Source organism: Nelumbo lutea, chromosome 4 (assembly GCF_056320005.1).
Source record: "Nelumbo lutea isolate HS-2025 chromosome 4, American lotus-T2T, whole genome shotgun sequence".
NCBI classification, from domain to species: domain Eukaryota; kingdom Viridiplantae; phylum Streptophyta; class Magnoliopsida; order Proteales; family Nelumbonaceae; genus Nelumbo; species Nelumbo lutea.
Genome location: NC_142687.1, coordinates 5,968,851 through 5,980,758, shown reverse-complemented (window position 1 = coordinate 5,980,758; position 11,908 = coordinate 5,968,851). Strand labels below are relative to the sequence as shown.

General features: G+C 36.3%; 1 protein-coding gene across 2 annotated transcripts; it reads right to left on the bottom strand.

Moving 5' to 3' along the window:
* Positions 1 to 3,537: 3,537 nt before the first annotated feature.
* SYN2 (Rad21/Rec8-like family protein) lies at positions 3,538 to 11,600 on the bottom strand. Of its 2 annotated transcripts, none has more exons than XR_016095069.1 (13): positions 11,233 to 11,600; positions 9,683 to 9,944; positions 9,559 to 9,596; positions 9,440 to 9,474; positions 8,353 to 8,417; positions 7,941 to 8,263; positions 6,519 to 6,630; positions 5,941 to 6,077; positions 5,570 to 5,865; positions 5,229 to 5,265; positions 5,057 to 5,078; positions 4,728 to 4,855; positions 3,538 to 3,911 (listed from the first exon to the last, which is right to left on the bottom strand). XR_016095069.1 is itself a non-coding variant. In XM_088941820.1 (13 exons), the coding sequence occupies exons 1-13, from the start codon at positions 11,354 to 11,356 to the stop codon at positions 3,816 to 3,818; spliced, it is 1,680 nt and encodes a 559-aa protein (XP_088797946.1). In that variant the 5' UTR covers positions 11,357 to 11,600; the 3' UTR covers positions 3,538 to 3,815. The 2 variants fall into 2 exon arrangements, 1 of the variants encoding a protein (XP_088797946.1); XM_088941820.1 differs by having other exon boundaries at positions 4,728 to 4,860.
* Between the last annotated feature and the right edge of the window lie 308 nt (positions 11,601 to 11,908).

Sequence of the window (11,908 nt, the reverse complement as noted above, 5' to 3'; positions counted from 1 at the left end):
CAAAAGAAGGCTTGCCCAGGCAGTTCCAAGGCTTGAACCAAAGCAAACCAGTCAGATTTCACTTGTACGGACTGGACAGAAAGAAGCCTTTGTAACTGAAGACCATGCAAAATGAATATAGATTCGATGAAAACCGGGAACCAAAGCAATTCTCAGTGAATGACTAAAGCTGAACCAAAGCTTCAGCTAGTCTTTTGACGGTGGCTTTCACACCAGTAATCTTTTCCCAATTAATCTTTGGGAAATTACCTTCAGTTACTTGACAATTACAGAGTGCTTTTAACAAAAGTAAGCTTGATTGAGTGGTCAACCTCCTTCACAAAAATATTCATCCCCCTAGAGCATGTTTTGGTTTAATAGAAAATTGGATTTGGAGAGAAACATAGTCGAGGGGTATTCTCTTTTATTTTATATCAAATCAAATCAAACACAGCCTTTTTTCTTGTATAATTAGGTACTCACTTCGACACACGCAATTTCATCGTTACCATTTCGAAGCTCTAGCTTGAGATCACTAGAAGTTACAACTCGCAGGCATAAGCAAAAGAATCATGAGGGGTGGCTCAGTTGACCTGCTAGCTATCGCCGACTTTGGAAGAGAGTTATTATTAATGTGATGCTGTGATATTCTAAAAGTCCCTTATGGGAGATTTAGGCCTATAATCGAATACCAAAAAATAAATCAAAAGAAAGAAACTCGAATTACAGTATATTATTTATTTATGGATTATAGAAAATGAAGTTGAATTAGAGGGAGTGGTGATATAATATTCAGTATGGAAAAATCTATTAATGGAGCACAATCCGGTCGGTCTTAGCTGTCAACGATTTCGCCTCTGACTGGAGCGACGGGGAGCCTAAAATGGAGAAGATGAGGGAACTCCGGGGTGAACCCGGTGTGATAGCTCTGAAGCTCAAGTTAGTATTCTCTCAAAGGCAAAGTAAAGACCAGATGGCGCAAAGTTCACATACCTTGTTGTTGGGGGTAGGGGCCTTTTATAACCACTTCGCGCACTCACTCCGAAGCCCCTGTCAGGTCGGGTATGATTACATTTGCTTCTGCCAGTTCGGGTGTCGTCCTTTCTGCAGGGACAGAACTGCCACTGTTCTTTGTTGGAATAGTCTCTGTAACTGGAGATGGCGGTGTCAGGAGGCGGTGGCAGATGGCCGTTTGGAGTGCGGCTATCAAGTGTCAGATCCCAAGTCAGTCAGGTGCGCCGCCCTTGGGTACGAACTTCCTCAGTATCAGGCATGGTATGGTTTGTTTGGTTTTGGCGTCCTGGAGGCGATGTGGTGGAGTGGTGAGCGAGGTGAACTCTTGAGTTCAGAGGTATGTCATGTATTTTTATAGGGCAGGCCAGTTCGGCGATGTGTGTTTCGAACTGCTATAAGGCTGGCTAGTTCGGTGAGGTGTGTCCCGAACTACAGGCGGGCCAGTTCGGCGAGGTGTGTCCCGAACTGCTACATGCAGCCTAGTTCGGGTTACTGTCTGGCTTGGGGCCGAAGGGAGAGTTCGGGCTCCTAGTAGGGAGTTCAGACCGCTGGTAGGAGAGTTCGATCTAGTGGTTTCTCCCCTTGGTGCTCGCGCCTTAGGCGTGCTTTTATGCCGAGCTGTTGCCTTTGCCACGTGTTGCGTAACTATGAGGTCGGGCCAAATCTTCCTTCATCACCTATAATTATACTCTACCCAAGATAGAAAAGCCAAGTAATGGAGAATTTAGATTCACAGTGACCGAGAATTTTTTTAAAAAAGACAATAACATGGAATGGTTGAAGCACAAATAGGTGGTTGTTTCTTTGGATTTCATTGAAGTTATTCTTCCAAATAATATGATCACATAAAACCATATAGCATGCATGGCCATTGGCCAATACTTCACCGTTCGAGGTACAAGTGCAACCTTGAGGGGTGCATCCAAAGCCTCGCAGTATTTATTTAGGTGTTATTTAACAAGTCTATTTAAAAATTGACCCAGAACCAGAACCGTTATGTCCATCGGTTTTTGGGTTGATGGTTTAACCATCCGCTCTGAAATGCATGGTTCGTTCTAACAAAAAAAATTAAAATAAAAAATGGTCAAAAACCGTTGAACAGATTGACGGTTTGACTACTTGGGTCAATGGGCTGTTGACCAATTCAATAATTTTTGTCTAGGGACCGGGTTTTGGGTAAAACGAAACCGATTGCCTAAACGATTCTTGGGTTAAAAGTCTGACTGTTTGGGTCAACGACGGTTCGAAAACCATGGTATTAAGAGCCCATTTGGTTCGCAAGAATAAGGGTTTGAAATTGGTGGAATCGAATCATTCCGATTCCAACTATTTGGTTGGGTGGAATTGGAATCCCATTCCTTCCCCCTCCCTTGGGAATGAAATTCCATTCTACCTGATTTTAATTCCCATTTTGATTCCTAGCTAAACAAAACAGACTATGGGAATAGACAATTCTGGTTCTTATTCTAATTCCAACTGTAAACCAAATAGACCCTAAGAATTTGCTTACAACAATAATTAATTAACCATTATGCCAATCTTAATTGCTTATTAGAACATCTTTTCTTATACCTAAAGTAATCTTTCTTGCCTTGGTGGGTGTTTCCCAAGAAATGCTATAAATTTTATTATTAATATTTATATAATAATAAGATGAATACAAGTTATACTTATTTATTAAAAATTAAGATATATATTAATTTGTATACATAATAAATATTATTTAAATCTATATAATAAATATTAACATATATGCACACATTTTAGTTCTTCATTAAAGAATGGTTTTTATGTTTAAATAAATTAATTATATTCACATAAAATTCATTTTTGTTATTGTTCATATTTTTTAAGGATTTTATAATGTATCTATGTGCATCTTGATTTTTGGTCCACATCTATACATTTTCAAAGCATATCTTAATACATCTCTTAAAATTATCTTTCCAATATACTTGCCTTTCCGTTACTTTAAACCTTGCAAAAAACTAAGAAAAGATTCAACAAAGGTTACCTTAATATGTCATAGCTAATGTGCATTTTATCCAAATGTTTTTGTTCCGTTAAAATTTATCTATTATTTTATTATCTTTATCAAAATAATTAAAAAAAATAAAAAAACGTAAATAAGCCAACAAGTTTAGATTTTTTTATTTTTATTTTTAATTATTCTAATAAAAATAATAAAATAATGAATACTTCCCGTCTAACGGAACAAAAATGCTTGAATGAAAGGCGCATTAAATAGGACATCCGGACCCCTTGAATACCACTGGGTGGGAATAGTCGCCCGCTGATAAAGCGTACATGATCAATGATTCAACAGAATGTAAGCGGAGCACGTTGGTGCGCGCTGACCAGCTTAAGGGTTTTTTTTCTTGGTTTCCATGCACCCTGTTTTCATATTTTCAAAGGACCCGATCAAAAGGGTCAAAACTAATAAAAGTTCCGGGATCTATACTATTTGAAGAACCTGACCGAAACTTTTGTTTCAACAACTTTCAATTCCCCAACATTGTGGAATTAGTATTCAGAGTTCACAAATTAGGCTGCAAATAAAAAACATTGATTGCCACCATATCTACTATATACAAATTTCAACTATACAAAGTCTCTCTTCTCTCTCTCTCTCTCAACAAGGTTGCCTGCAACTACAAGGGGGTTATGGCATGTACAGACTACAGACTAAAACATAGTATACATGGAAGATTTTAAAACTCTCACAGAAAGTTCCACATACACATGGGAACTGGAGGTTACTTCTAACAAAATCGTTCAACATGAATAAAGGTTATTTCTACATGGTTTCTGAATAGCTGGATTTATGGAACTGCTTCAATATGTGGAGTTGTCAGCACAAGGATATCATCATAACATGTTTCTTGCTTTACATCTACAAACCCTTGGGTCTTCAATACCTGCACGATTATAGTTCTTTTTTGGTAAAACAGGGCAATAGTTCACGAGAGCACCGTTTTTACACTACTTTACAATAACATTGCTTGTCACTTTGTGAGCTTGCTCTGATCTGATTGGTTGCAAAATTAAACACTCAGGGAATGTTTTTATTTTCCTTGTTTCTAGAAAAATAACAAATCAGCAAAAAAGCAAATAACATGTTCTTTGACGACCTTCTTCTTAAAACAAAGTAAAAGCATTTTCAATTTAATTCCAAGAAACACCTATTTTTCTGAAACCCACAAGAAATGTCTTTGAAAACAAAACCATGTTATCATTTCTACAAGGCTTAGGCTACCAATACCATTCAGTGTGTTGCACAAACACAAGTCTCATGCAAACTCTCTTACAAGTGCTGTTTTAAAGCTCCTATTAATCATACCAACTCACATTCAAACGGCTTTGGGTCCAAAACATAAATAAAAAATAAAAATAAGAAAGTTAATTTGCATCCATTCAAACCACTGGAGGAAAATGTGTTTTTAAAACCAGAACGTCAAGAAAGTGCTTTTGGTTTCAGCTTTAACTTAAAGAGTGAAAAATACCACACAACCAAAAACATTTCCATGTTTCAATTTAAGAAAACGATGTTTTTTAACCAAACGCTGCAGGGCCCAGTTTTCTTGGAAATCATAAAGACAAATAATTCACATTGGAGGATGCTCCCCCAAATATAAATGCTCTGTTTTCCCTTAATTGCTCAAGATTCTAACCCATTTTTGGCAACTGATCAAATCATAGATATCAAGCTGTTCTAATTTGGAGCAAAGTCATACCAGTATCTCATAGAATAGCCGGGCACTTTCTTTTCTCGTTCTCCCTTCCAGAACACATGCAAGGTTCAAAACTTGATTCTCCTTTTGCTTCTTTTTATTTAGAAATCTTTTCTGCAGATACCTTGCCACTGCTCTGTACACAACAAATTTATAGGGTGAAAGGGATACAATAAAAGCAGGAGATATAGGCTGAGTTTGGAAGGAGTACAAATGCAAATATGTAGAGTGCAAAACCTTATATTTTGTATATATTTATGCTGTACATATTTGCTTTTACTCTTTCCAAACTGAGTCATAAGGAAAGAATCAGAAAGATCCATCACCCTTACCTGGTTCTAACTGAACATCCACCTGCAGTTTAAGACACAACACAATGAGAATACCCTCTTTAAGCACAAAAATCAATCTAACAGCAGAACACAAACAACCAAACTTTGACATAGATAAAAGCAAATACTACAAACTGAAATTGAGCAACCAGGACAACTTGACAGTGCTTACCCAGCTCTGGATTATTTTCTTCATATGGACAAATGTCCTGCAAATAAAAATTACAAATCAACAATATTCCGAGTTCTAACTTTGTGTGTCACAGAGAAATATTTAAAGCCCGTCTTCTTTGTCTGTTGGTGAGAGAAATAATGAGCAATTAAGTACATAGGCACATCTTTTGCAGATGCCAGATAGACAAAACCTTCCCTGACAAAACAATTAGATCTGTACAGGGAAAAGGTCCACAATATTTGAATGTGCCCATCCAGTCACATGCATAATCCAAGGATACAGATGGGGTATGCCATGTGTATGGCTATGTTATTGGTAAATATTCCTAGTAATATTACCTCATCCATAAGACTCAGGACAAGATCTTGAGTCTCACTTGGAGAGAGATCTACTCTTGCAACTGGTATTGGAACTTCTTCTCGATTTGGCTTGACATATGTAGGACTTTCTAAAGACCATGCTGATGTTGAGTGATCAATAGAGTTTTCTTGGAAAATAGGTCTTCGCTCTACAGAATCTCTGGGTGTTTCAAATTTGACCTCTCCCAACTTACTGGGGCCTTCTGCATCTTCAACTGGTTCTGGTGTGTTGAGATTGTTATTGTAGAAGAGAATTTTGAGCTCTGAAGAAATATCTACAAAATGGATGGACATAGTAAGTATCACATAAGTCACTATGTGAGTGCAGCAAAACATACTGCATAACTTACAAGGAAACAGAGGTTCTGAAAAATTCTGTTGGAGACTTGATATTTTATGGTTTCTCCATGCATCTAATGCAGTATGTGGAACTTTCCTTCGCTTAGCAACTAAGCTACTTGAGTCATGTATGCTCTGCCTAAGCACCCTGTGAAATTAATGAAATATAAAGTCATGTCATCCCTTCATTTGTTCTTTACTAATGATTAATAAGTTCCGGCTTAGTTTTTTGCTCCATCCTTATACTTCCAAAAATGAAGAAAATATTATGGCCAACTTACATATTAAATTTGCATTTAATAGTTAATTACTCCTAAAAGGGAGAAATAGAAAACATGAAAAGGTTATTATCAGTTATTACTTACTCATTAGGAAACCTTTTCATGAAATATAAAGTCATGTCATCCCTTCATTTGTTCTTTACTAATGATTAATAAGTTCCGGCTTAGTTTTTTGCTCCATTCTTATACTTCCAAAAATGAAGAAAATATTATGGCCAACTTACATATTAAATTTGCATTTAATAGTTAATTACTCCTAAAAGGGAGAAATAGAAAACATGAAAAGGTTATTATCAGTTATTACTTACTCATTAGGCAACACTATCATCTCATCAAATAAACTTCTTCTCTTCCTTGGTCTCCGAGGTTGCTCCTTCTTTGAAGGTGTAGGAATAACCATAACTCCTGGTGTAACTGCACCTGCAAACCCGAAGGCAAGTGTGATCATGTTAAATAATCAATGAAGAAAAGAAGAAACAAGAAAAAATATCCTTTGTTTTCCATTTTCTATTTCCACTAAAAGATATTAATGATCATGGTTCAAAATATCCTTCGTGTATATGATACACCAAATTATTTCCCCTTCCCAGAAAGGGTAAAATAAACAACAGAGGGGGCCCTAAAGTTCCCAGACAAGATATATATCTCCAATATTGCCCAAATCTGATAATTTTGATACAACACTAATGTTTCTGGGTTGGAGACATTTTCCAATGGTTATATTTGGAATAAGTGCATTAAAGAGGATTTTTTTATAGGTACATTAAAGTGGATATTTCACTAGGAAATACTGTCATTGGAAATAGAACTTTAGAGTGGAATGGTCCACAATCTGTTTAAAGGGGGGCAAAAAAGAAAAGAAAAACTGTGGATAAACAACCCAACAGAGGATATAGCCCTCAATAGAGCGGAAATGGCAAAATAGGTAGGGGCTGTATGGCCAATGCTGTAAAGTTGGATAAGACTCTATTCATTTTATAAACAATCCCTTTGGTTTTCTATGATGTAAACAAGGAATGTGCAGAGAAGTTGGTAAGCATCTGGCCTAAACTAACTTAGGCTATGTTTGGTTTGAAGGAAAAAGTAGGGGAAGGAAAGGAAAGGCAAGGAAACCTTTACAAACCTTGTATAGGTTTTGATATCTTTCCCTTCCTTTCCCTACCTTTTCCTTCAAACCAAACATAGCCTTAAGGTTTGATATTTCACTGTTTCTTGTTATTTACTTGAATCACTTCAACCTTTTTCTTTCTGACCTCATGCATTCAGCTTCATTACATATAACACTGGTTATTGGCATGTCAATTACCAACGAAATATTGTTAAATGGTTTTAATAACATTTAAGAGAATTTACATAAAATAAATATCAAAGATATGTCAAATGAAAGCCAAGGATACAAATAGGGAATAAGATCCACACAGTTGTATTTCATTTTCATGTTGGCTAAATAATTTATCATGTTTATGTACTTGTATTTGTGATGTGTCCATTTATTTAAATGGTGATATTTTCTATTATCTTGACAAATCATTCATTGTTATATTTGTGATGTGTCCCTTCTTTCTCAGGTGTACTTTTCCATCCATAGTCAAAACACATTCGGGTGATTATCAGATTATGTTAGTGAGGTAAATGCACATCTACCTCATCCTAAAAATCCTATTCCAAGATTAAGAACATTGTATGGCATAAGCATAAAATCTGTTGTGGGTAGCTTGTAGCTTGCCAACCTGAAGGGTGTGAGAAATTTGTCTTATCAGAAGTCTTGTCAGGTGTAGTCTCAATTGGATGGCCTTCGGTAAAGATATCATATCCTCCAATATCCAATGGTGGTATTTCCAGAAACTTCAAATTCTCTTCTTGATCATCTGTTTTACCAAATTGTGCAACGAAGTCCAAAGGTTCCTCTGCTCCACAATAAAGTTCAGGGTCCAATTGTTCTTCTTGAGGAAACAAATTGCACCGAAGCTTCTCCATGCTTTCTTCTAAATTACTTTGGTAATGATAAGGCAGGCTGTCCATATTGAAGTCTAACATGTAAGGTGAAAGAACACTGCAACAAATAGCATGTTAGCATTGATTCAGCATAGGGAAGCTCCTAAAAGTTTCTGAGCCAAATGGGTAAACTTTGTTAATACATACTCTTCAATTGGTGTATAACCAGCAGTGCATATGTCAAGATCAGCAGCAACTTCCTTATGATGATACTGCAAATGCGCATAAAGTAAAAATACCAATGAGATGTCTAACCAAATGACATCACTATAGTGCCAAATATGCATAAGATCAGCTGTACATATGATAAAGGATACCGCCCATATTGCCGTTAATACACTTCTATAAATATACTGTTTAAACAAGCTATATTTATCTTACCCCTGGTTAAACCCCCAGGGGTAGATCTGGGCCCCTTGAATTGGATGCTTCATTCTGTACCTTCTACCTTGGGTACATGCCCCTGCTCTGAATTTGTATCTTTTCTTCTGTTCTACTTCCAATAAAACCCTGATCAGTTACTGATAAAAAAATAGTGGATTGACTTTTTGGGAACGTAGATAATACATTGCCCAAAACTAACATTTTGATCCCTGATAACACCGAGCATTTATCAAGTAGCAACCTAACATCCTATTATTGGTAGGCCTTTGAGTTTGATGCTTATGCGTCAATATAGACTATTCAATGTGTTGGTCAAAGCTGAGAAATCACATTGAACAGCTAACTACCACTCAGGTGAAAGTTGATCAGGAGGTACTGGTTGCAACAGGTAATTCATCAACCCTAAAGTCTCAGTTTGGAAAGAGTACAAATACAAATTTGTAGGGTGCAAAACCTTGTATTTTGTATTATTTTATATGTATTTGCACTATACATATTTGTATTTGTACTCCTTCCAAACTGAGCCATTTCTTTACATGTTCTTTCTCTATGACCTTTAGGGTAAAACTCATCCAAAGTGTGCCCAACAGTTCCATATTCTTTGTTTGATCAGTAACAGTTACATATTCCAGATTGATTGATTGATTTGTTTATTTGTTTGTTTATTTATTTATTTATTTTGAAAAGAGGTAACTTTCATTTCAAGGCAAAAAAGGGGGAAGGGGAATGACATTTCTTCTGTGTTCCATATTGATTTATGGATGATCCATCTACACCACATGGCAGAAATGACACTTCTGTATCCAAGATATACGGAATCCTTTGAACACAATATGATAAGTGTATGTACCTTGTTCAGAGAATAATCCACATCTTCTTCCCATGCTTTAGTTTCAGAGAAGACCAAATTTTGCAATATCAGTCAAGGAAAATATTAAAATATTCAAAGATAGCTCACAAATCTGATACCTTCAAGCACGATTTCATCATGGGGCCTCACATTGCTCCTGAGAAGTGAGAAAAAGGGTGGGTTGAAATGCTTAAAAAAAGTAAAAGAGAACTCAAAGATCCTATTTAAGATTCAATTTCTTACCCGCTTACATCTTCCACAATCTCCAGATCAAAAGCATCAAGTTCAAACGTATCAGGAAGAGTGATGGAGACATAAGGTGCAAATGCAGCCTCTTTAGGCAAGTTAGCTCTTCTAGTCACCTTAAAACTGTTTATTTTTATTAGAACCTCATTGCAATCATGATATAGGTAGTCAACTTTCCTTGAGTATATTCTCACAACGCCAAGAAGAAGAAAACCCAGTACCCTATAAGTTACAGTAACTTCATCAAGAATTATCTTATCTGCATGCCACAATGAGAGAGAAAACGAAAATTGACTTAAATAGGTGGTTAAGATCAACCATAATTAGAAAAGAAAGAATGATTTGAAATATCGAACCAACCATAGCTGTTGGAGTAGAATATTTTTATAGTTTTTAATTTATGATTATATGTTCCCTATTGTTTGTTTCAGGCCTTTCAGTGGTCAAATTACCATTTTATCCAAAAAATATTAGTATAATCAACAAATAGACCATAACTTCTAGAACTGAAAACACGTTTCTTGAACTGACCACCAACTCCTAAACCTAACAGAAATAAACTAATGCATCATCTCAATCTCCAATGAGAGGGACTGGATTGGCTACATTCTGTCACCAGGATCCTAGAGAGTGCAGGCTGGGGGAGGCGTGTTCCATGTGTCCAACTGAATGCTGATTTTATAACCAGGTCAACCTCCTTTCCAGGTTCATGGCAGGTAAAAGTGAATTCTGTGTGAAATTTTTTGTGTGACAAATAATTACTGCGATAATCTCAACCAATAAATAGAATAAGAAATCTTGAAAATTTCTGGATTTGAGCAAATTGAAGGAGATCATGCAACTGGGAGAAAACAAAACTACTGTGATGATGTTAATGCGGGATTATACAAAAAAAAAAAAAAAAAAACTAAAAGAAGAGAACTGCAAAATTACAAGTTATAGTAACAACATAAGAAGACATTTAAAGTAGGAATAGTTACTGCCGCCCCTTTATAGGGAACTTTGACAAAGTGCTTACTTCCTGCCGCCTCAAGACAGTAGTTTCTCGAACAAACAGTGGATTGATTCCAAAAAAGAACAAAAATAGATAGAAGATTCCTCTTTTTTTTTCTCAGAAATAAAACTAACATTCTTGCCAGAAAAAGATGCGCGAAAAAATATATAAAATATACTAAGCTAAACAAAACAAAGAAACAGTACAGCCAAGAAAGAGCAGTTCTACCCATGGCTAGAGAAACCATGGAATGGAAATCACTTTCCAAGTTACAATATACAAAGTACTTTAAGATTAAAAAAAAAAAAACCCGAAAGTAGCATCACTAGAAACCTCCAAGTAATTATGTAGCTAATTCGGCCATTTTATGAAGAACCCAGACAGCTCATCCCCATTTCTGACATAAAAAACAAGCAATGGCTCCTAGCGATGCCACCCACAACAACATCCCACATACCCAACGCTTAAGAAAGAAGAAAAACGACGGTAAACAGAGAAAAAAAAAGAACTTTCTTAAGATGGAAATGAGAAAAAAAGAGAAATAGAGCAATACCAACAGAAGAAGAGATATCAGTCTCCGCAATTTGGTCCTTTTTGAGTTTTTTGTGACAGTAAGCAGCAATCCAGATGGTGCGCAAAGGCCCCTTTCTGGAGAGAAGAGTCTGCGAGTAGAACATGTCTCCCTGTTCTTTCCCTATTTTCCCGTCTTTAATTTCACGCCTAAAAGTAGAAGAAAGAGCTGCTGCTGCTGCTATGGCTGGGAAATGGCGGAGTCGTTTAGAGGGGTTTTAGGTCAGAGGTTTTAGAAGGGAAGAGAGACAGTTGGGTTGAGTACTGAAGAAGGAGCCTCCACGAAACAGAAAATAAAAAGCACAACCAGTAACCATGAACCAAACAGCAATTTCACCCACAACCTGGAAAGACTGGACCAATTTACAAGTAACATAAATAAGTGGCATATTGATTTGAGTGACCAAATTACCCCCAATATTTGAATAAATTGCAACCAAATTTCAACTTTAACATTATTAAAATTATGATGTGTCCTAAATCCTAATCAGCTTTCACAGAGAAATGCAGACTTTACACACAATATTTTGAAGATTAATCTACCATTTGGCTACAACCCATCAATCCTTTCTTTTGGGTCCATTTTCAATCTTTCAGATATGCAATGAAACAAGGAATTTGGGTTTCTTTTCAGCCTGTTCAATGAGGAAACAAGCCGG

Bases quoted from the DNA above. Each gene is read 5' to 3' on its own strand.
- SYN2 (XM_088941820.1), bottom strand. From the start codon at position 11,356: ATGTTCTACTCGCAGACTCTTCTCTCCAGAAAGGGGCCTTTGCGCACC. The intron at 8,418-9,439 runs GTACATACACTT...GCGCATTTGCAG, and splicing joins TGGATTATTCTCTGAACAAG to TATCATCATAAGGAAGTTGC. The intron at 5,266-5,569 runs GTAATATTACTA...TTTTATTTGCAG, and splicing joins TCCTGAGTCTTATGGATGAG to GACATTTGTCCATATGAAGA.